The 20,723-nt window shown below is 63.9% G+C and overlaps 4 protein-coding genes across 13 annotated transcripts; 1 reads left to right on the top strand and 3 right to left on the bottom strand.

Annotated features, from left to right (window-relative positions):
• Positions 1–102: 102 nt before the first annotated feature.
• DDX23 (DEAD-box helicase 23) lies at positions 103–5,601 on the bottom strand. Its single transcript, XM_085212447.1, is given in 18 exon segments — positions 103–661; positions 733–907; positions 1,116–1,224; positions 1,310–1,461; positions 2,257–2,499; positions 2,601–2,778; positions 2,879–3,024; positions 3,180–3,247; positions 3,250–3,404; positions 3,515–3,658; positions 3,733–3,845; positions 3,927–4,060; positions 4,158–4,296; positions 4,450–4,515; positions 4,591–4,687; positions 4,879–4,989; positions 5,083–5,288; positions 5,442–5,601. Coding segments are annotated over 17 exon segments (2,460 nt in total). The 5' UTR covers positions 5,442–5,601; the 3' UTR covers positions 103–437.
• Positions 5,602–8,416: 2,815 nt separating this feature from the next.
• Positions 8,417–11,311, bottom strand: RND1 (Rho family GTPase 1). The gene is made up of 5 exons (XM_085212126.1): positions 11,117–11,311; positions 10,959–11,046; positions 9,550–9,659; positions 9,161–9,295; positions 8,417–9,045 (listed from the first exon to the last, which is right to left on the bottom strand). Exons 1-5 carry the CDS (start codon positions 11,234–11,236, stop codon positions 8,800–8,802), a joined length of 699 nt encoding a protein of 232 aa, XP_085068252.1. The 5' UTR covers positions 11,237–11,311; the 3' UTR covers positions 8,417–8,799.
• Positions 11,312–11,467: 156 nt separating this feature from the next.
• Positions 11,468–15,800, top strand: DRC2 (dynein regulatory complex subunit 2). Of its 8 annotated transcripts, XM_085212120.1 has the most exons (12): positions 11,468–11,555; positions 11,759–11,895; positions 11,968–12,135; positions 12,208–12,377; positions 12,467–12,589; positions 12,809–12,880; positions 13,392–13,530; positions 13,652–13,849; positions 13,933–14,151; positions 14,265–14,417; positions 15,102–15,417; positions 15,665–15,800. In XM_085212120.1, the coding sequence occupies exons 2-12, from the start codon at positions 11,761–11,763 to the stop codon at positions 15,676–15,678; spliced, it is 1,707 nt and encodes a 568-aa protein (XP_085068246.1). In that variant the 5' UTR covers positions 11,468–11,555; positions 11,759–11,760; the 3' UTR covers positions 15,679–15,800. The 8 variants fall into 8 exon arrangements, with proteins under 8 accessions (XP_085068246.1, XP_085068243.1, XP_085068245.1 ...); XM_085212117.1 differs by lacking the exon at positions 15,665–15,800 and having other exon boundaries at positions 15,102–15,461; XM_085212119.1 differs by lacking the exon at positions 15,665–15,800 and having other exon boundaries at positions 14,824–15,301.
• FKBP11 (FKBP prolyl isomerase 11) lies at positions 15,564–20,283 on the bottom strand. Of its 3 annotated transcripts, none has more exons than XM_085212128.1 (6): positions 20,077–20,283; positions 19,401–19,499; positions 17,198–17,285; positions 17,087–17,120; positions 15,875–15,945; positions 15,564–15,801 (listed from the first exon to the last, which is right to left on the bottom strand). In XM_085212128.1, exons 1-6 carry the CDS (start codon positions 20,200–20,202, stop codon positions 15,584–15,586), a joined length of 636 nt encoding a protein of 211 aa, XP_085068254.1. In that variant the 5' UTR covers positions 20,203–20,283; the 3' UTR covers positions 15,564–15,583. The 3 variants fall into 3 exon arrangements, with proteins under 3 accessions (XP_085068254.1, XP_085068255.1, XP_085068256.1); XM_085212129.1 differs by having other exon boundaries at positions 19,434–19,499; positions 20,077–20,277; XM_085212130.1 differs by lacking the exon at positions 19,401–19,499 and having other exon boundaries at positions 20,077–20,282.
• Between the last annotated feature and the right edge of the window lie 440 nt (positions 20,284–20,723).

Genomic DNA, 20,723 nt, shown 5'->3' with positions numbered 1-20,723 from the left:
TGCGGGGTTGGGGGGAGGAGGAGGAGGGTGTTGAACCCCAAATATTCCTGGTGGATGAGCACAAAGCAGTGCAGCCCCGCGGAAATGTGGAGAAACAGCATCTGGCAACGCTGCTGCTGCTGCTTTATTGCAGCCTGGGCTAAAAAAGGGGTGGGGGGAAACGCGGCCCCAACCACAAACCAGCGCACGGACCCCAACCCGACCCCACCAAGAGCGGGGCAAAGAGGAACCCGACCCCAAAGAGTCCTCGGGTGATGCGGGGAGGGGGAGTGGGCGCACAGAGGGGACGTTTGGGGGCAGCCCCGGCCCCATTGCGTGCTGGTGGCAGTCCTGGCTGCAGCACGGGGACGAGGGCGGCCGGCAGAGTCCCGGCAGCAGCCGGTGGTCCTGCTGTCCCCAGAAAGGGGGGTCAGAAGGTGGACCCCAATCCCGGGGACTCACGCGAAGATGGTTTCCTCGCGCCGTTTCTTGGTGAGGATGGTGCCAGGTTTGTGTTGGGCGTCGGGATGGTTGGCCAACTCGGGAGGGCAGGATGAAACCGGGCTCTCCAGGATGGCCTGTTTCAGGTCGTAGAACACCGTGGAATCCTCCTTGGTGAGGAAGGTGATGGCAACGCCGCTCTTCCCAGCTCGGCCCGTCCGCCCGATGCGGTGGATGTAATCTGTGGGGGTCGAGGGGTCAGGCGATGCCGTCGGGCTGCCTTCAGCTCCTCACCCCGCAGCCCCAGCTCACCCTCGATGTTTTTGGCCATGTCGTAGTTGACCACCATGGAGACGTCGTGGATGTCGATGCCGCGGCCGGCCACGTCGGTGGCCACCAGGATGTCTTTGGCCCCGGCCTTCAGGTTGGAGAGGGCGAACTCTCGCTGCTCCTGGCCTTTGCCGCCGTGCAGGGTGCAGGCGTTGTACTGCGGGGGGAAATGGGGCTCAGGGAGGGGGGGGACTGGGGGGCCACGCTTCAGTTGTGGGGCCTCAGCACCCGCGTGGCTGTGCCGCAGCACGGGGGAACACCGGGGTGGTGGCCGAAGGTCACCGTGAGCCGTGGGGACAGAGATGCGGGGTGGGGGTGGCACGACCGAGGCGGGGGGAAAGGCGGGGGCTCCAGGCTGGACTCACCCCCATCTTCTCCAGTGATTTGGCCAGCACGTCGCAGCCCTTCTTCTGGTTGACGAAGATGATGATGGGCGGGTCGAAGCCCTGCTCCAGAATGGCTAACAGCTTCTTCCTGCACGGGAGGAGAGCGAGGACGGTCCACGGTGCCCCACGCCCAGCCCGGACCACCCCGAGACCTCCCCCCACACCCCCCTCACCTCTTCTCCGACTCCGACATGAGGAAGACCTTCTGCTCCACCCTCTCGTGTGGTTTGCCAGCAGAGCCAATGTAGACCACGGCCGGCCGGCGCAGGTAGCTGCGTGCCAGGCGCTCCACCGCCGGCGGCATGGTGGCTGTGAACATCACGGTCTGCAAGCAGAAGGGGCAGTGAGCAGCACCAGCAAGGGGCAGCAGCGTGGGTTCCAGCCCCTAAACCCACCCTGAGCCCACCTGCCCGCATTTGTGCTCCCCCCACCTGCATTTGTGCTCCCCCACCTGCATTTGTGCTCCCCCCACCTGCCCGCATTTGTGCTCCCCCCACCTGTATTTGTGCTCCCCCACCTGTATTTGTGCTCCCCCCACCTGTATTTGTGCTCCCCCCACCTGTATTTGTGCTCCCCCCACCTGTATTTGTGCTCCCCCACCTGTATTTGTGCTCCCCCCACCTGTATTTGTGCTCCCCCCACCTGTATTTGTGCTCCCCCCACCTGTATTTGTGCTCCCCCACCTGTATTTGTGCTCCCCCCACCTGTATTTGTGCTCCCCCCACCTGTATTTGTGCTCCCCCCACCTGTATTTGTGCTCCCCCACCTGTATTTGTGCTCCCCCCACCTGTATTTGTGCTCCCCCCACCTGCCTGCATTTGTGCTCCCCCCACCTGCCTGCATTTGTGCTCCCCCCACCTGCCTGCATTTATGCTCCCCCACCTGTATTTGTGCTCCCCCCACCTGCCTGCATTTGTGCTCCCCCACCTGCCTGCATTTGTGCTCCCCCCACCCGCCTGTATTTGTGCTCCCCCCACCCGCCTGCATTTATGCTCCCCCACCTGTATTTGTGCTCCCCCACCTGCCCGCATTTGTGCTCCCCCCACCTGCCCGCATTTGTGCTCCCCCCACCTGCCCGCATTTGTGCTCCCCCACCTACCCACATTTCTGCTCCCCCCACCTGTCTGTATTTGTGCTTCCCCGACTCAAAGTTGGCCAACATCTTCTCGGGGTCCTCGGCCTCGTCGGTGTCGGGTTTTTGGTTGGTGACAGGCATGTGCTCCAGGATCTTCTGCACGTCGGGCTCGAAGCCCATATCGATCATGCGATCCGCCTCGTCCAGCACCACGTAGGTGCAGCGGCTCAGCACCAGGTAGCGATTCTCCAGCACGTCGATGAGACGCCCGGGAGTGGCGATGACGATCTGGGGGAGGGAGAAACGGCATCGGTGGTGAACCGGGCCATACTGGGAGCCGTGGGTGCCCCAGTAACACAGCACAGGGCCTCGCGGGGCCGCAGCCTCACCTCGCAGCCCATCCGCAGGCGGAAGCCTTGGTCCTCACGGGAGATTCCTCCGATCACAGCCACCGTGCGGATGCCCAGAGGCTTCCCAAACTTGATGGTTTCCTCCTCGATCTGCTGGGCCAGCTCTCGGGTGGGAGCCAGGATGATGGCGTAGGGCCCCTGGTCCGACTCCTCGATGCTGTGCAGCACACAGGGCGCCATCGCGTCAACCCCGGCGCCTCCCCCACAGCGTCCCCGTGCCCCCCCCTACCCCCCCCAGTCACGGCAGCCCCCCTCACCGGTCGATTTTGGGCAGGGTGGTGATCCACACCAGCAGCGGGATGAGGAATGCTGCTGTTTTACCGCTGCCGGTCTCAGCCACGCCGATGATGTCACGGTTCTGCAGGCCGATGGGGATGGCCTGCCGCTGGATGGGAGTGGGTTCCTGGGGAGGAGAGCGGCGGGTTTTGCCAGCAGAACAACCCCACATCCCCCCCAAAAACAACCCAGGAGCGCTGATCCCAAGAAGCAGCCCTCTTCCTCCCACCAAGCTCACATCAAGACCACACAGAGTCCCCCAAAAACAGCCCCTGAGCTCACCTTGTAGCCGCACTTATCGATGACCTCCAGGATGTGGGGCGGCAGGGACGAATCCTTCCAGGAGCGGATGGGTTGGGGATTTTGCCCCCTTTGGTGGTGATGCTGTAATCCTCCCGGAAAATGCGCCAGTCTCTGTCTGTCATTTCATCCAGCTTCTTCTGCGACCAGTGCCGGTCGTCCCAGCGCTGCTTGGCCTCCTTCTTCCGCAGCTTCCGCAGCCGGGCCCTGGGAGGGGGCAAAAAGGACACAGGACTCACCCCACGCCTCTGAGGACAGCAGATTTGTCTCTCCAGCTACAGGATGGCAGCCCCGTGCCCCCCCACAAGCACACTCACTCCTCCTGCTCCTTCTCCTCTAACGTCCTCCTCTTTTCCATCAGGTCCCCATAGAAACGTGACTGCTCCCGTTTCTGCTGCTTCAGGTCGATCCCTGCGATGAAGCCCCGTCCCAACAGCTGCACCTGGTGCCTCTCTTTGTACCTGGAGCAGGGCAGGAGCGTCAGGGGCAGCCGTGGGGCTGCCCAGCCCCTTCAGGAGCACCCCCAGGCACCCACAGCGGGTTGTAGTCGATGGAGGTGTCCTCTGATGCGTCCCACTCGAAGACAAACTTGCGGTCGTTCAGGTGCCGCGTGCGCCTCCGCTTCTTCACCCCTCCCAGGTAACGCTCCTGCAGGCAGCACAGCATCAGTAGGGAAGGAACCCAGGGGTCCCGGCCATCCCAGCCCCCCCGCCCGGCTGCCAGCAGTACCTTGATGGCGTGGAGCTCTTTGCTCTTATCTTTCTCCTCTCGGATCTTCTGCCTGCCCTCCTCGTCCTCGGTGCCGTTGGTTTCCCTCTCCATGCGCTCCCGGCGCTCCCTGCGCTCACGCTCCTGGGGGTCTTCTGGGAACAGGGGGAGAACCTCAGAGCTCAGCACTCCCCAGCACAGCCGGGGGGTCTTAGGGGCCAGGCGGGCAGCACGGCAGGGATGACAGCGCACCTAGCATCTTCCTCCCCATCTCCTGGAACTGCTTCCTCTTCTTCCTCTCCTCCTCCAGCAGCCGCTGCCGCTCCTCCACCTCCTGCTGCCGCCGCCGCAGCGCCTCGGCCTCCCGCTCAGCCTTGGAGAGGAACTTGGGCTGCCAGAGGAGAGAAAGGCTCACAGCACGACTGGCCACGGCCACTTATTGCTGGGACCACCCCGGGATAGGACCCCCCCCAACGCCCATCCGGGCACCGCTGTCACAAGCTGGGACTGCGCAGGAAGGGAGAACTCCCACCCCCCTTCCCACCTTCGCTTCTGCCTCCTCCTCGGCCTTCTTCTTCGCCAGCAGCTCCTCCAAGGACAGGGGCTGTGCCTGCAGACACAGGGCTGTGCTGTGACGCTTCTCCTCGCCCCGAGAGCCGCTCTCAAACCAAACCCCACTCCTCACCTTCTCCTTTTTCAGCGCATTCTCCTCTTCCTCCTCTGCCTTCCGCGAGTCCCTCTCCTTGCGGGACTTGGAGTCCTTACCCCTGCTTGGGGACAAGCTTCCCCAGCAAAACAAAAGGCAATCAGGGACCGAACAGAGCCCCAAATCCAAAGCCTGAAGCCCTAAAGCCCCCAAACCCAGAGCCCCGACCCCCTTCTCCACCCCCCGCTGGTTGAAGCCCCCTCTGCCAGAGCCCAGATGCGCCCCATCGGGCCGCACAGCAGCCAACCCGACTGGAAATCCTCTCACCTGGATCGCTTCCTGTCCTTGTCCCTCCGGTGTCCATCCTTTTCCTTCTCCTTCTCCCTCTCCCGGTCCTTCTTCCCCCGGTCCCGCTCGCGCTCTTTGTGCCGCCGCTCCCTGAGAAACGGGAAAATCACCCCAAATGGGAACAGCCGTCCTACAAAGACGTTCCTTCCCCCTTCCCACCCCCGGTAATCCAACGGCGCTCACCTGTCCAAGGACTTGGAACGGGACCGGGAGCGGGACCGGCTGCCCCTCCTCCTGTCCCGGGAGCGGTGCCGCTTCCTGTCCTTGCTTGGGGACCCCTTACGGTCCCGGTCGCGGTCCCGATCCCGGTCCGGAGAACGGGAGCGCTTCCTCTCCTCCTTCACGGGGGACGCGTCGCGGTCCTTCTTGTCCGCCAGCTCCCCGGCCATCTGCGGGAAGTCAGCGGGGCCGCTCAGCGGGACGGAGCGGCTCCAGGCCCAGCCCGCGATCCCACCCCTACGCCGCACAATGGGGCCCTGCAGCCCCCCGGCCCTTCCTCCGGTACAACCGAACCCCCCTCCCCTGGCCCGGTCCCGTCTCACCGCCGCCTCCCGCAGCACCGGGCCCAGGCCTCAGCGCCGCGCCGCCGCCATGTCCGCCGCGGGGCACGCTGGGAAAGCGAGGCTCTCCCACCCCGCGACTACGGCTGCCAGCGGCCCCCGCGGCAACTTCCGGAACAACAACTCCCAGCGACCCCCGCGGCAACTTCCGGAACAACAACTTCCAGCGGTCCCCGCGGCTCCGCGCACAGCTACAGCCCCGCGGCAACTTCCGGGATTGCAGCTCCCAGCGGCCCCCGCGGCTCCTTCCGGAAGTACATCTCCACAGCAACTTCCGGAACTGCTACTTCCATCGGCCCCGGCGGCACCTTCCGGAAGTAAAGTTCCACAGGGATTGCAGCTCCCAGCAGTCCCTTCCGGAAGTACGACTCCGAAGGCAACTCCCGGAACTACATTTCCCAGCGGCCCCCGCGGCTCAGCTCGCCTTGCGCGGTGCTCCGGGAGCCCCGAATCCGCTGAGTGCGGCCGTAATTCGGCACAGAGACCCCCGACCCCCCCAGGGTCCCCAAATGACAGAGAACCCTCCAATATTTGTGCGAGTGGCAGAATTCAGCCCCAGGGCTCACGTTAATCCCGGGTGGGGAAGACAAGCAGCCCTAATTACGCCGTGTTCTAATTAAGCTCAGCGTTACATTGAACCCAAGCGCGGTTTTAATTAAGACACGACATCAGGACCCGCGTTTGTGATGTTCTGGCCCAGAGCCCCGTAATGAGGAGTCAGCAATTAGCTGCGTGGTGATCGGGACAGGAAGAACACAGAGTGGTTAATTACGCTAATGACCAAAGAAGCGTTAATTTCACTCCATACAACGTTGGGTCCAGAGCGAGAGGGGGGTAAAACACGAGGAGATGGGAGAATTCAGCATTAAAACCCCCCCAGCCACCCACGGACAACCGTCCAACCCAGGAACTGAGCGCTGCCCCTCCATCAGCGCACACCTCCAGCCCACCTTTCAGTTTTCCGCCCGAAACTTTGAAGCTTCCATCCGAAAACTGGGCACCAAATCCTCCATCCGTGGACGTCTCCATCTGGAAGCTCAGCACTGAACCTGCTGACCACGGGCTCCGCTCACCCCCGCCCATAAAGGGTGGGATTTGGGGACCAGGAGGTGTTTTGATGACATCTCCATCCAAACACCCACCACTGCACTCTATCCGAACTCACATCCATCTCTAATTTCATATTCAACCCTCTGCCCGTGGGCGTTCCCATCCAAAAACCCAACGATGAACCTCTATCCATAGTCGCATCCACCTCAAATTCAATACCAAGCTCTCCACCCGTGGGCGTTCCCATCCAAAAACCCAACGCTGAACCTCTATCCGTAGTCGCATCCACCTCAAATTCAATACCAAGCTCTCCACCATGGATGTTCCCATCCAAAAACCCAACGCTGAACCTCCATCCGTAGTCGCATCCACCTCAAATTCAATACCAAGCTCTCAACCATGGACGTTCCCATCCAAAAACCCAACGCTGAACCTCTATCCGTAGTCGCATCCACCTCAAATTCAATACCAAGCTCTCCACCATGGATGTTCCCATCCAAAAACCCAACGCTGAACCTCTATCCGTAGTCGCATCCACCTCAAATTCAATACCAAGCTCTCCACCATGGATGTTCCCATCCAAAAACCCAACGCTGAACCTCTATCCGTAGTCGCATCCACCTCAAATTCAATACCAAGCTCTCCACCATGGATGTTCCCATCCAAAAACCCAACGCTGAACCTCCATCCGTAGTCGCATCCACCTCAAATTCAATACCAAGCTCTCCACCATGGATGTTCCCATCCAAAAACCCAACGCTGAACCTCTATCCGTAGTCGCATCCATCTCAAATTCAATACCAAACTCTCCACCATGGACGTTCCCATCCAAAAACCCAACGCTGAACCTCCATCCGTAGTCGCATCCATCTCAAATTCAATACCAAGCTCTCCACCATGGATGTTCCCATCCAAAAACTCAGCACTGGACCTTTTTCAGGTGAGAACGTCCATAGATCGCATTTAACCCGTCAATATTTCCATTTGAAGGTTCAGCACCGACCCGCTCCCTACATCCACAGATGCTTCCATGTAGAAATCAAACCTTCTGTGCAACGGGGGAGATGGTAGATGGTGCAGAGAGATGGATAAACGATGGGAAACAGGGCAGGATGATGGAACTGCTGACGTGGCTCCGATTTCAGCCGGTTGGGTTTCTGGGTGGTCCCACGTTGAACCAAGAGTTGATGGTTTGATGACCCCCTCGGGTCCCAACTTGGGGCACCCATGGTTTACCTACGGCTGTGACAGCTCGTATCTCAGCCACCCAACGCTGTGCATCTCCTCCACCCCACAGATGATGGAAGAGAAACACACAGGGTCAGCTGTGTCCGGCCCAGAAGTGCTTGTAGGACACAGAGAAGGGCGGAATCCACCACTAAGGGGTGACATAGGGCAGATCTGACAGCACTGGAGGCAGCGGGGTCCCGGTCTGCCCTTTCCTATGGGGTCTCCTATGGGGTCTCCTATGGGGTCTCCTATGGGGTCTCCTATGGGGTCTCCTATGGGGTCTCCTATGGGGTCTCCTATGGGGTCTCCTATGGGGTCTCCTATGGGGTCTCCTATGGGGTCTCCTATGGGGTCTCCTATGGGGTCTCCTATGGGGTCTCCTATGGCACAGCCCTGCCCTGCACCAGGGAGGATCCCCACGCCCTATGGACTTTATCCTGGTCCGCATGGCTGAGGGCACAGGGAGAAATCACAGCACCACGTCACCCCTCCCCACCCCAAACACAGCACCAGGCACCCGCTGCACGTGAGGAGTTATATTTCTGATAATAAATAAAGCTTTTTAATAACACTCGACATCGAACAGATTCACCCCATAAGACGGTCTATAAAACAGCCACCCCCCCTTACATTCCCCCTCCCCTCCCCCCCCCCCCCGGACCCCCACTCGGGCTGTGGAGGACCCCCCTCCCCCACTCCCGGGGTTAAGCAGCAAAATGAGGGATGGGGCAGAGCTGGACACCGATGGGGCATTCAAAGAAAAGGATGAGTCCCTCCGGGCTGGGGAGCAGCCAGATCCCTCCGTATGGGGTCCCCCGAGCCCCCCACCCACCCCACAGCTCTATGGGGCTGCCCCCCAGCCCTGGGGGCTCCAGCACACACCGATGGGGATGCAGTGTGATGGGAGGGCAGCGGGCACCCCATCCTTATTGGGGTGGGCACCGCAGCTTTGTTTGGCCCCCACCCCATCCTGGGGACCGGGGAGGGGGGGTTTCGGTGAGGCGGGTGTGTGTGTGTGTGGGGGGGCACATCCCTACGCCTCCCCCCTTCCCACCCCCCTTCACATGACAGAGCAGCTTTTGGCCTTCTCCTTTTTGAAGGCGGAGGAGATGAGCTCAGAGCGGGTGGGCAGATGCAGGAGGCGCTTGGAGAGACCACGAGGGGGACTTTGGGGGGGCTGGGGGGGGGCTCTGCTCAGACAGATGCTGGACACGGTGCGGAAGATGCTGTGCACACTCTTCTCTGATGTGAAGGCTGAGCATTCCAGGTAGCTCTCAGCTCCCAGCTGTCGGGCTGCTGCACAACCCTATAACCCAACAGGGCCATCAGCACAGCCCCAAACCCCCCCCCCCCGACCCCAAAACCCCGTAACCCAGCACGGCTGTTAGCCCAGCACCGTGCCCAAAACCCCCGACCCCCACCTGCTCATAGGAGATGGGCGCTTGCTTTTGGTGGGAGAGCTCCATCAGAGTGCTCAGGTCTGTCCGTAGGTCCGTCTTGCAGCCGATGAGCAGCACCCGTGTGTTGGGGCAGTAATCCAGGATTTCCGTCTTCCACTATAGGGATAAATGGGGCATCTGTGTGGGGTTCCCTAAAAACAACCCCAAGCTCACCCTATTTGGTGGCATATAGGGTCTGGATGGCCCCGGTTCCATGGAAGCACTACCCGAGCCTTTCACAGCAGACCCAAACCATCACTATAGGGGTCCCCATATTGCCCCCCACCCATATTTGCTGGGATATGGGGAAGGGAGGGCAGATGCTTGCATGACTTATGGGGTCCGGATGCCCCCCTCCCCCCCCCCCCCACCTTTTTGGAAGCACTGTCCAAGGTTTCAGGGCGGCTGATGTCAAAGCAGAGCAGAACAGCATCGGAGTCGCTGTAGCAGAGGGGACGCACGTTGTCGTAATAGGGGGATCCTAGAAGAAATGGGGGGGGGAGGGGGGTCACCACACAGCCCCCAGTGGGGCTGGACCCCAGTCAGCGGGGTGTCTCACAAAGGGGCACTGTGCCCTATATTCTATAGGGGGAACGCAGCCCCAGCTCCCTCCTCCCCCTGAAAAACACCCCCTTGTATGCAATGGGGGAATGCAACCTTGGAGCCCCCCCCCCCCAGAATGCTCCCCTACCCCACATTTTAAGCCCCATCGTGCCTCATGAAGCAGCAGCAAACAGATCCTGCAGTGTTTATATAACAGCCCTACAACAGCAGGAAGTGGGGGGGGGGGGCCAGGAGGACCGGGGGGGGGGAGAAAAGGGGGGGGACCAGCACCCCCATGAAGTCCCCTGGGGGACACCAATGTTGTGCAGATGATGGGGCTGTGGGCACTGAGGAGGGGGGAGGGGGGGTCGTCCCTGGGGGGAGGAAGGCAGGTGGGAGATGGGGTCAGTGAGGGGTTCCCTGGGGGTGGGAGAGGCTGGGGGTGTCATTTCAACTCTTTCCCCCCCCCCCCGACCCCCAGACCCCAAAGGGCCTCGGAGGGGTTTTGCAGTGCAGACACTCCGTGAGCAGAATAGCAAAGAGGCTGCGCCAGCGCATCGCCATGGCAACGCGGGGATGGAGGGTGGTGGGGACCCCCCCCCCTCGGATTGGGGGGGGGACGACGACAACGACACTGCAGCACCAAGCAGGGCTGCCCTGGGTGTCCCCATCCCCCCCACACCCCCAACCCTTCAGGGATGCCCATGGGGGGGGGGGGGGGGCTGACAGCAGATGATGCTTTATCACCCCCCCCCCCTTTCCCATAGGGAGGGCCCTGCACCTCGGGGGGGGGGGGGGGGATGTGAGGGGCACAGCCCATTATAGGGATCAGCCCTGTGTACCCCCCAGTTTCCCCCAATACCTCTGCCCCCCCCCACACTGAGCCAGCCCTCACAGTACCCCCCCCCAAAAAAAGCAGCCCCTTCTCACTGCCTGCCCCCAACCTAAATAAAGTCCCCCCCAAACCGCAGGGCTGCTTGTGCACCCCCCCCATCCTGCAACTCCCCCCCCAAACCCCACAGCAGCCCCCCAATGCAGAGCTCTACAGGAAGCCCCCCCCCATCCCCAGGACCCCAAATTGCCTTCCCCAGAAGTCAGCCTACCGGACCAGAACAGCCACCCCCTCACCCCCATTCCCGGTACCGGAGCTGCCCCACCCAGTACCGAACTTCCCCCCACCCACCCCGGTACCGGAGCCGTCCACCCCCCACCACGGTACCGAATTCCCCCCCGGTACCGGAGGTGTCCCAGAGGCTCAGCTCCACGCGCTGCTCCTCGCTGACCAGACACGCCGTGTAATTCTCGAACACGGTGGGCACGTACGTCTGCAACGGCACCGACACCGTCAGCACCCGGTGCTCCCGGTAACCGCACCCGGTACCGGAGCCGGCTCACCTCAGGGTAGCAGTCCTTGGCCAGCACCTGCAGCATCGCCGTTTTCCCGCACTGAACGTCCCCCACCAGCACCAATTTGCACCGGGCCGGCGCAGCCGCCGGCGGCCTCCGCTCCCGCATCGCGGAAGAAGCGCGCAGCGCGAACCCCCACCGCCGCGCACCCACCCGCCAACCCCGCGCTCCGCCGCCGCAGCGCCCTTATATACCCCCACCGCCGATAGGGCCACGCCCACAGCGGAGCCCTTCCACCAATCACCTCGGGGGATCCCGGAATCCCGACCAATAGCGAAGCACCGTGGCCTCGCCCAGTCGCTCCTCCAAGCGCAGGGGGGCGCGCGTTTGCCTGCGGCTGCTCGGAGACCGGAAGTTGAGTCCCAGACAGGAAGTGGCCGTTGCTAAGAGACCGGTGGGACGCCGGCTGCGGGGAGAGGAGCGTCGGGTGGGGACGGGCGGCACCGGGATGCGGGGAGGGGGACAAGAAAACGTGTGGGACCTCGGGGAGCGTGGTGAAAGCTGGGGGGATCCCGAAAGGAAGGGTCTGGGGGGGTCGCGGGATGGGGAGCTGTGGGTGGGCTGTAGGGACTGAGGCCTGGGGGGCCTTGCAGGCCTAACCAACCCCCCCACGCTGCCCCCCGCGCCCAGCCATGCCGGTGAAGCGGCAGCAGCGAGCTGCAGCCCCCGTGTCGGCAGAGGATGAGCTGCTGCTGCTGCAGGGCCACGCGTTGGCCGAGGAGGAGGCGGCTAAGAGGAAGATGGAGATGCTCAGCCGCTTCCTGAAGGTACAGAGTGGGGATGGGGGCGGTTTCGCTGCCCACCATCCCTCCCTACATCTCAGGTCCTTCCTCCCGCAGGACAAGCTGGCCCGGGAGCAGCGCAGCGCTGCCCTGAACCTCCATAAGCTCCACAGCCAGTGGCGTGCAGTGCTGCGTGAAGCCAAAGCCCAGGAGCTGCGCCGGGACGTGGCCATCCTCAGCCAAACCTTCGCACGGGTGATGGACAGCAAGGACGGCGTCATCGAGGTGAGTGGGGGGCCGTCCCCATGGGGGGGGGGGTGTTGAGAACCCCGTGTGACCCCCCCCGCCCTGCTTCAGTCCTTGGTGATGGACCTGGAGGAGGCAGAAGCTCAGCACAACCGGGCGCTGAGCGGCCACCTGCAGAACGTGGATCGTCTGCTGCAGCTCCAGCGCTGCCGCCTGCGCTGCATGGAGGAGGGCTGCAGCGCACAGCTGGAGGACCTGCAGGAGGAGTTTGAGGCTGAGAGGTAGTGGGGTTGGGGTTGGGGTTGGGGTTGGGGTGGGGGGTTGGGGTGGGGGGTGGGGGCGGCACCCGCTGTACGTCGTGGTCCTTCAGCACAGCGCGGATCAGAGAGTTGGAGGGGTTGGAAGGGACTGCAGGACCCCCCCCCGTCCGATGTGCCCCCGTAGGAGGTTGTGTGGGAACTGAGTCACAGCCTGAGCCTCTGGTTGACCACCGGTGAGTCAGCCGTGGGACTGCGGGCGAAGGCATGGAGAGGAGGTGGCTGCACCTCTCTTAGGGGTGGAAGGGACGCAGCCTGGCTGCACCTCTCCCAGATCCCATTAAACGCTGACTGCTGCTGAGGAAGGGTCTCTTCCTGGAGATCACCCCTCCTGGAGGACACTGCGAGCCTCCAGCGTCAGTAAGCATTTTCCATTTATTGTCTTCCCGTTGCAGTAATCTTCCTCGGCCTAACTTTCCTGTGTGTTTCTCAGCTATAACATCTGTGTCTTCATTGACTGTAGAGAGGTGCGTAGGAAACACCCAGGGGGGTTTGCATCCCTCTGGAGAAGGAAACTCCGCCATCCCTCTGCGCAGCTCCCGCCGGTGCTGTCGCTCTCGAAACACAGAAGTTCTTCTTCGTGTTCCTGGGGAGATTTTTGGGTCCCACTCTGTGCCAGGCGCTGGCACTGAACAGAACCCAGCTCCGTCCTCCTGACCCCCTTCAGATATTGGTCGGAACTGATCAGACTTTCTCTCCCTCGGGTGCCCAGCCCCGCGGCTCTCAGCCCCCCACAGTTCTGCACCCCCGTGGAGCCTCCCAGCGCTTCCCAGTGAGCCCAGCGCTCCGGATGCGACCTCCCCAGCGCAGAGCGGAGCGTGGAGCACCTCGCTGCCCTGCACACCGCGCTCTGCTCGCTTCCCTTCCCCCTCGTTCCTCTTGGCCACCAGGGCACGCTGCCGCCTCGCCGTCACCCTGCCGGCCACGCTCCCTTTTTAACACGCCTTCCCCTCTGCTCCCCCCCCCGCGTTTCTCAAGGAGGAGCATCCTGGAGCAGCACCAGCGAGAGCTCCGCTACCTGCGGGACGTGGCGGTGGCCGTGGAGCAGAACCACGCCAGGGAGGAGCACGAAGCCACGCTGAATTTCCAGAGCGCGAGGGATGAGATCAAGAATAAGGTGAGAGGAGGCAGCCCGGCCCCGCAGCGCGCCGGGTCTCAGCTCTCGGGGCTGGAGGGCTGGGAGCGCAGCGGGGACGGGGCGGTGCAGAGGAACCCCCGTGGTTGGTTTTCCCTCTCAGAGCCTGCAGGAGAAGCAGTACAGCCGCCTGCAGCTGAGTGGGAAGCTGGAGGGGCTGTGGGAGCAGTTCCAGCACGCCGTGCGTTGCTACGCTGAGGCCACCGAGCATCGCAAGCTCAGCTTTGAGGCTCTGAAGGTGAAGGATGAGAAGAGCTCCCGGGAGGTGGAGGTGCAGGAGAAGAAGCTGCAGAAGCTGCAGGTGGCGGCACGGTGCTGGTTTGGCTGCGGGTTTGGGGCCGGGCCCACCCCGTGGTGCTGCTCACGTTCTGTGTGGCTCCTCAGGATGCGGTTTTGGCCGCCAAAGCCCGGCTGGCTGCTCACCTCCACGAGTGCGAGGAGCAAAACCAACGCATGCGGGAGCGGAAGGAGGCGGCCATGGAGCAGCTCCAGCAGCTGAAGAGTGAGATGAGCCGTGCCCAGGCCAAAGCCCACCGCAGCCTGGCTGAGCTCACGGCGCAGAGCGGCGCTGCCCTGAAAGCACTGGGGAAAATCGTGGGGAAGGTGAGATCCCACCCCGACCCCACAGAACCCCCACGTGGCTCACAGTGACCCTGGGTGGGTGGGGGGGGGGCGGGGGGGTCACCATCCCCCTCTCCCTGCCCTCATCCCCGCAGGCTGAGCGCGTTCTGCGTCTGGCTGAGCTGTGCCGCAGGATGGAGAGCGAGGAGGAGAAGGTGCTGCCCTTCTACCCGTCCTCGTTGGCAGAAGGAGAGCAGGAAGATGCCGAAAGGGTCCTCAGAGAGGCACCCACTGAGCCCCTGGCACAGGTGAGGGGACAGCATGGGGGTCCCGGGCGCCGGGGGGGGATGGAGGCAGAGCTGGGGACCGCCTGAATCACAGCATGGTTGGGTTGGAAGGGAGCTCAAGGATCACGGAGCTCCAACCCCCCTGCGCCACACGGGGCCACCAACCTCCACATTTAATAGCAGGGCCCCATCCTTGCTGGCCTCCAACACCTCCAGGGATGGACGGGGATCCACAGCCTCTCTGGGCAGCTGTTCCAGCACCTCCCCACTCTCCCAGCAAACAACTTCCCCCTGACAGCCAACTGAAAGCTGCCCTCCCTCCGCTTCCAGCCGTTCCCCTCGTCCTGCTGTTTCTCCCCTTCCCAAGAGCTGATCCCCTCCTGTCTGCAGGCTGCACTCAGCTCCCCCCCAGCCTTCTCTTCTCCAGGCTGAACGAGCCCAGCTCCCTCAGCCTGGCTTTGCAGGGAGGTGCTGCAGCCCCTGCTCATCTCTGTGGCTCCTCCGGACCCTCTCCAACAGCTCCCTGTCCTTCTTGTCCTGGGGGCTCCAGCCCTGGACGCAGCGCTGCAGACGGGGCCTCACAAAGCGGAGCAGAGGGGGACGATCACCTCCCTGTCCCTGCTGCCAGCCCTCTGCCGAGGGTCCCCGTAGTGCTGGCCGATGGGAGGACGGAACCCGGGGAGCTCACCAGCGCCTCTCCCCCAGACCATGCAGGACTACGCGGGGCTGCAGCGCTTCTGGCAGCGCTTCAACAAAGTGAAGCTGGAGGAGCTGGCGGTGGAGCGGCAGAGGGCGGCCCTGACCCACAGCAACCGGCGGCTGCGGGAGCTGCTGCGGCGCTACCTGGACGGACTGACGGCGAACCCAGCCGTGCTGAGCAAACCCAGCGCACCTCTGGATGTCAGCGACGAGAGCCGCGCCCCCAAAACCTGCCCGCAACGCCGCCGGGACGCCGCGCAGCCCCGCAGCCCCCCGGCACGGCACGGCGCCGCGGCTCCCAGCGTGGGGCCGGGGGCTGAAGGTCAGAACCGGGAGGTGCCATAAAGGAACCCAGCTGTGCCACAACGCCTGCAGGTCGCATTGCTGCTCCCTCCGCTCCGAGCCTTCAGCTCGGCACAGCGCCGAACCCTTCGCAGCACAAAGCACGGGAGCCGCACGCAGCGCAGCTGCAGGCGCCGAGCGGAGCTTTATTTCTTTTTGGCTTTGTTCCTCTTCTCCTCCTTCTGCTTCTTTTTGGACGCTTTGGGGCTGCTGGCTTTGCGGTACAGATGGAAGCCGATGAGACCCAGCAGGGCCGGCAGCAGCGCCAGGCACAGCAACGGGAGCAGCCGGTCCAGCGCCCGCCTCCAACCGCCGGCACGGGACAGAGCCACCAAGTGGACCTCGAAGCGCAGCACCGCATCGCCTGGGGGGCAGGGGTGGAGGTGGGGGGCTGGGGGGCGACGGGGGGATGGGGGGGGCGGGGGGGCGGCGCTTACCTGGGATGGTGGGGGGAGAACCGCGCCTGCCGTACGCCAGGTGGGGGGGGATGATGGCTCTGCGCTTCTCGCTGTGGGGCGGAGGTGACACAGCACCCATGGGGACAGAGGTGGGGACAACGGGACGGGCTCGGGGCACAGGGAGTGTGCTGACCCCACACCTCCCCTGACCCCACACCCCTCCTGACCCCACACCTCCCCTGACCCCACGCCCCTCCTGACCCCACCCCTCTCCTGACCCCACTCCCCTCCTGACCCCACAACCCCTCCTGACCCTACACCCCTCCTGACCCCACACCCCTCCTGACCCCACCCCTCTCTTGACCCCACACCCTCCTGACCCCACACCCCTCCTGACCCCACAACCCCTCCTGACCCCACACACCCCTCCTGACCCCACAACCCCTCCTGACCCCACAACCCCTCCTGACCCCACACCCCTCCTGACCCCACACCCCCCCTGACCCCACACCCCTCCTGACCCCACTCCTCTCCTGACCCCACCCCCCTCCTGACCCCACACCCCCCCTGACCCCACACCCCCCCTGACCCCACACCCCCCCTGACCCCACAACCCCTCCTGACCCCACACCCCTCCTGACCCCACACCCCTCCTGACCCCACAACCCCTCCTGACCCCACTCCTGACCCCTGACCCCACTCCTCCCCTGACCCCACAACCCCTCCTGACCCCACACACGTGTCCCAATCCTATACACACCCTGACCCCAGACGTATCCTAATCCAGTATTAAATGGTCTGGTGTGAAATGTGGAACTTGGTGGCCCCGCAGGGAGCTTGGAGATTCAAGATCCTTGAGGTCCCTTCCAACCCAACCCTTCTGTGATTCTGTAATCCCACACGTGTCCTGATACCCCACACACACGTCCTGACCCCATATGTCCTAACCTATACACACATCCTGACCCTACACACACGTCCTGACCCTATATGTCCTAACCTATACACACATCCTGACCCCACACGTGTCCCAACCCCACACATCCCGATCCCATACACATCCTGACTCCTCGCATGTCCTGACCCCACACATCCCAATCTTACACACAACCTGACCCCGCACCCATCCTGACCCCACACATCCCAGTCCTGGACACATCCTGACCCCATACACGTCCCGACCCCCCCCACATCCCGACCCCCCCCACATCCCGACCCCCCTCCACATCCCAACCCCGCTCAGCTCCTTACCCCACACACATGTCCAGCAGGCTCTGCTCCAGCCCTGTGTGACGGCAGAGGGGTGAGCGGGACGGACGGACCCCGCAGCCCCCCCGGCCCCCACCCCATAACAGCTCTCACCGGGGATCACCTGCCTCTTGCCCAGCTCCACCTGCAGGGGGTCGCGACTCAGCGACGTGTCGATGACCCGGCCGTCCTCCAGGCTGCCCTGCGGGGAACGGCGCCGTGGGGCTGACTTATGGGGCTGCGCTGTGCTGCTGCCTGTGCCAGCCCCATACTGGTCCCAGTGCCAGCCCCATACTGGTCCCAGTGCCAGCCTCATACTGGTCCCAGTGCCAGCCATATACCATCCCCACACCATCCTCACCTTGGTCCCAATGCCACCCCCATGCTGGTCCCAGTGCCGTCCCCATTGCAGACCCAGTGCCACCCCCATCCTGGTCCCAGTGCCACCTTCATATTGGCCCCAGTGCCACCCCCATACTGGTTCCAGTGCCACCCCCATCCTGGTCCCAGTGCCACCCCCATACTGGTCCCAGTGCCACCCCCATCCTGGTCCCAGTGCCACCCCCATACTGGTCCCAGTGCCACCCCCATACTGGCCCCAGTGCCTTTCTCATGCTGGTCCCAGTGCCATCCCTGTGCCATCCCCACACCACCCCCATACTGGTCCCAGTGCCGTCCCCATTGCAGACCCAGTGCCACCCATGTGCCAATCCCAGTGCCACCCCCATACTGGTCCCAGTGCCACCCCCATACTGGTCCCAGTGCCACCCCCATACTGGCCTCAGTGCCTTTCTCATGCTGGTCCCAGTGCCATCCCTGTGCCATCCCCCACTATCCCCACCTTGGTCCCAGTGCCACCCCCATACTGGTCCCAGTGCCATCAGTGCCATCCCTGTGCCAGTCCCAGTGCCAATTTCATGGTGGTCCCAGTGCCACTCATGTGCCATCCCCAGTGCCACCCTATACTGGGCCCAGTGCCATCCTCATACTGGTCCCAGTGCCACCCCCATACTGGTCCCAGTGCCACCCATGTGCCATCCCCAGTGCCATCCCTGTGCCAGTCCCAGTGCCACCCCCATACTGGTTCCAGTGCCAATTTCACACTGGTCCCAGTGTCACCCCAGTGCCATCCCCAGTACCACCCCATACTGGTCCCAGTGCCACCCCCATACTGGTTCCAGTGCCACCCCCATACTGGTTCCAGTGCCAATTTCATGCTGGTCCCAGTGCCACCCATGTGCCATCCACAGTGCCATCCCTGTGCCAGTCCCAGTGCCACCCCATACTGGTCCCAGTGCCACCCCCATCCTGGTCCCAGTGCCATCCCTGTGCTGGTTCCAGTGTCAATTTCACGCTGGTCCCAGTGCCACCCCAGTGCCATCCCCAGTGCCACCCTATACTGGTCCCAGTGCCACCCCCATACTGGTCCCAGTGCTGTCCCTGTGCTGGTCCCAGTGCCAATTTCACGCTGGTCCCAGTGCCATCCCTGTGCCAGTCCCAGTGCCACCCCCATCCTGGTCCCAGTGCCACCCCCATACTGGTCCCAGTGCCATCCCTGTGCCAGTCCCAGTGCCACCCCCATACTGGTCCCAGTGCCATCCCTGTGCTGGTCCCAGTGCCAATTTCACGCTGGTCCCAGTGCCATCCCTGTGCCAGTCCCAGTGCCACCCCCATACTGGTCCCAGTACCACCCCCATACTGGTTCCAGTGCCGTCCCCATTGCAGACCCAGTGCCAATTTCATGCTGGTCCCAGTGCCATCCCTGTGCCAGTCCCAGTGCCACCCCATCCTGGTCCCAGTGCCATCCCTGTGCTGGTTCCAGTGCCAATTTCACGCTGGTCCCAGTGCCACCCCAGTGCCACCCCATACTGGTCCCAGTGCCACCCCCATCCTGGTCCCAGTGCCATCGCTGTGCTGGTCCCAGTGCCAATTTCACGCTGGTCCCAGTGCCACCCAGTGCCATCCCTGTGCCAGTCCCAGTGCCACCCCATACTGGTCCCAGTGCCATCCCTGTGCCAGTCCCAGTGCCACCCCATACTGGTCCCTGTGCCACCCCCATACTGGTCCCAGTGCCATCCCTGTGCCGGTCCCAGTGCCACCCCCATACTGGTCCCAGTGCCACCCCATACTGGTCCCAGTGCCACCCCCATACTGGTCCCAGTACCACCCCGTACTGGTCCCAGTGCCAGCCCCGTACTGGTCCCAGTGCCACCCCCATACTGGTCCCATTGCCACCCTCTTGCAGCTCCCGATTCCCGGCCCGCTCCATTCCCAGCTCCGCCCCCCGCCCCCCCGCCCCCCTCCCCGCAATGCTGACGTGTTCCTCCGCCCCGCGCCGCCCCGCACGCACGGTGTAGTGGATGTGCACCGTGTCCCCCAGCGCCGAACGCTCCACGCAGCCCTCGGGGGCGGCCACCTGCAAACCGGGAGGGGGGAGGGGGAGAAAGGGGGATCACGCCGGGACCCCGCAAACCCTAAAAGGCCCCAGAACCCCTCCCCCAAATCCCGGTGCCACGTGGGTTGCGGGAATGCGGCGGGACCCCCGGCCCAACCTCCCGGTGCGCGCAGCCCCGGCACCGACGATGCCCCCCCGGTGTTCCCGCTGCCCCCCCCGGTGCCCCCCGCCCCCAATTCCCCCATAAAACCGCGACCCCTCGGTGCCCCCATTCCCCCCCGCCCCCCCCGGGGTTCCGTACAGATTGAACCCTCCGCTGCCCCCTCCATTCATTCCCCGGTTTCCCCGTCCTCCTCCTCCGTACAACCGGGACCCCCCCCGGTGCTGCCTCAGTTTCCCCCTTTCCCGGTACCGACGATGCCCCCCCGGTGCCCCCATTGCCCCCCCCCCCCAGTTCTCCTTACAGCCGGGATTCCCCTCCCCCCGTTCCTCCCCCGTCTTCCCGGTGCCCCCATTGCCCCCCCGGTGCCCCCATTGCCCCCCCCGGTGCCCGCATAGCCGGGACCCCCCCGTTCCTCCCCCGCTTCCCGGTGCTCACGATGGTTTCCACGCGCACCCCCCGGTTTCCACTTTCATTTTCACTCCCGGTGGCGGCGGCGCGGACCGGGGGGGGGGACGCCGGTAGCAGCGCGAGGAGCAGCAGCAGAACAACGGGGGACGGCATGGCCGGTGCTACCGGGACCGGGATCGGGAACGGGACCGCCCCATGGAGCCGGGCACACCCCCACCGCCCGTGCGGCGCCGCCTCCCGCCCCACAGCACCGCCCCCCCCCCCCTCCTCCTCGGGTTCCCCCCCCCCGGGACCGGGGATCCCCCTCCCGGTGTCCCGGTGCCGCTCGGTTCGGTGCCGGCAGGCGGCAGCAAAGCCCGGTGAAAGCGGCGTCCCGGTGTTTCCCCCCCCCCAACCCCGGGTCCGGTCCGGTCCGATCCGCCCCCCGCCCCGAGCTCAGCATCGCCCGCAGCTCCGAACATTCGGGGTCCTTTTATGGCCGCTACGGAGCCCCGCATCACCCTATAGGGCCCGATAGGATCCCGTAGGTTCCCTACAGCAACCCATAGAACCCCCATAGCACCCCTATAGCACCCGTACGGCACCCCTACAGCACCCCATGGACCCCCCATAGCACCCCTATAGGCACCCCTATAGCACCCACATAGACCCCCTATAGCACCCTATGGACCCCC

Source organism: Meleagris gallopavo, chromosome 31 (genome assembly GCF_905368555.1).
Source record: "Meleagris gallopavo chromosome 31, MGAL_WU_HG_1.1, whole genome shotgun sequence".
Lineage (NCBI taxonomy): Eukaryota > Metazoa > Chordata > Aves > Galliformes > Phasianidae > Meleagris > Meleagris gallopavo.
This window is presented reverse-complemented; position numbering and strand designations above follow the sequence as displayed.

What these genes read in the sequence shown, in the direction of transcription:
- RND1 (XM_085212126.1), bottom strand. Translation starts at nt 11,236, where the DNA reads ATGCGGGAGCGGAGGCCGCCGGCGGCTGCGCCGGCCCGGTGCAAATTG. An exon ending in CCAAGGACTGCTACCCTGAG is followed by an intron (nt 11,047 to 11,116) that starts GTGAGCCGGCTC and finishes GTGCCGTTGCAG; the next exon opens with ACGTACGTGCCCACCGTGTT. An exon ending in GAGCCTCTGGGACACCTCCG is followed by an intron (nt 9,660 to 10,958) that starts GTACCGGGGGGG and finishes CATTTCTTCTAG; the next exon opens with GATCCCCCTATTACGACAAC.
- DRC2 (XM_085212117.1), top strand. Translation starts at nt 11,761, where the DNA reads ATGCCGGTGAAGCGGCAGCAGCGAGCTGCAGCCCCCGTGTCGGCAGAG. An exon ending in GGGATGAGATCAAGAATAAG is followed by an intron (nt 13,531 to 13,651) that starts GTGAGAGGAGGC and finishes TTTCCCTCTCAG; the next exon opens with AGCCTGCAGGAGAAGCAGTA. An exon ending in TGGGGAAAATCGTGGGGAAG is followed by an intron (nt 14,152 to 14,264) that starts GTGAGATCCCAC and finishes TCATCCCCGCAG; the next exon opens with GCTGAGCGCGTTCTGCGTCT.
- FKBP11 (XM_085212128.1), bottom strand. Translation starts at nt 20,202, where the DNA reads ATGCCGTCCCCCGTTGTTCTGCTGCTGCTCCTCGCGCTGCTACCGGCG. An exon ending in GGCGCGGGGCGGAGGAACAC is followed by an intron (nt 17,286 to 19,400) that starts GTCAGCATTGCG and finishes CGTTCCCCGCAG; the next exon opens with GGCAGCCTGGAGGACGGCCG. An exon ending in TTCTCCCCCCACCATCCCAG is followed by an intron (nt 15,802 to 15,874) that starts GTAAGCGCCGCC and finishes CCTGCCCCCCAG; the next exon opens with GCGATGCGGTGCTGCGCTTC.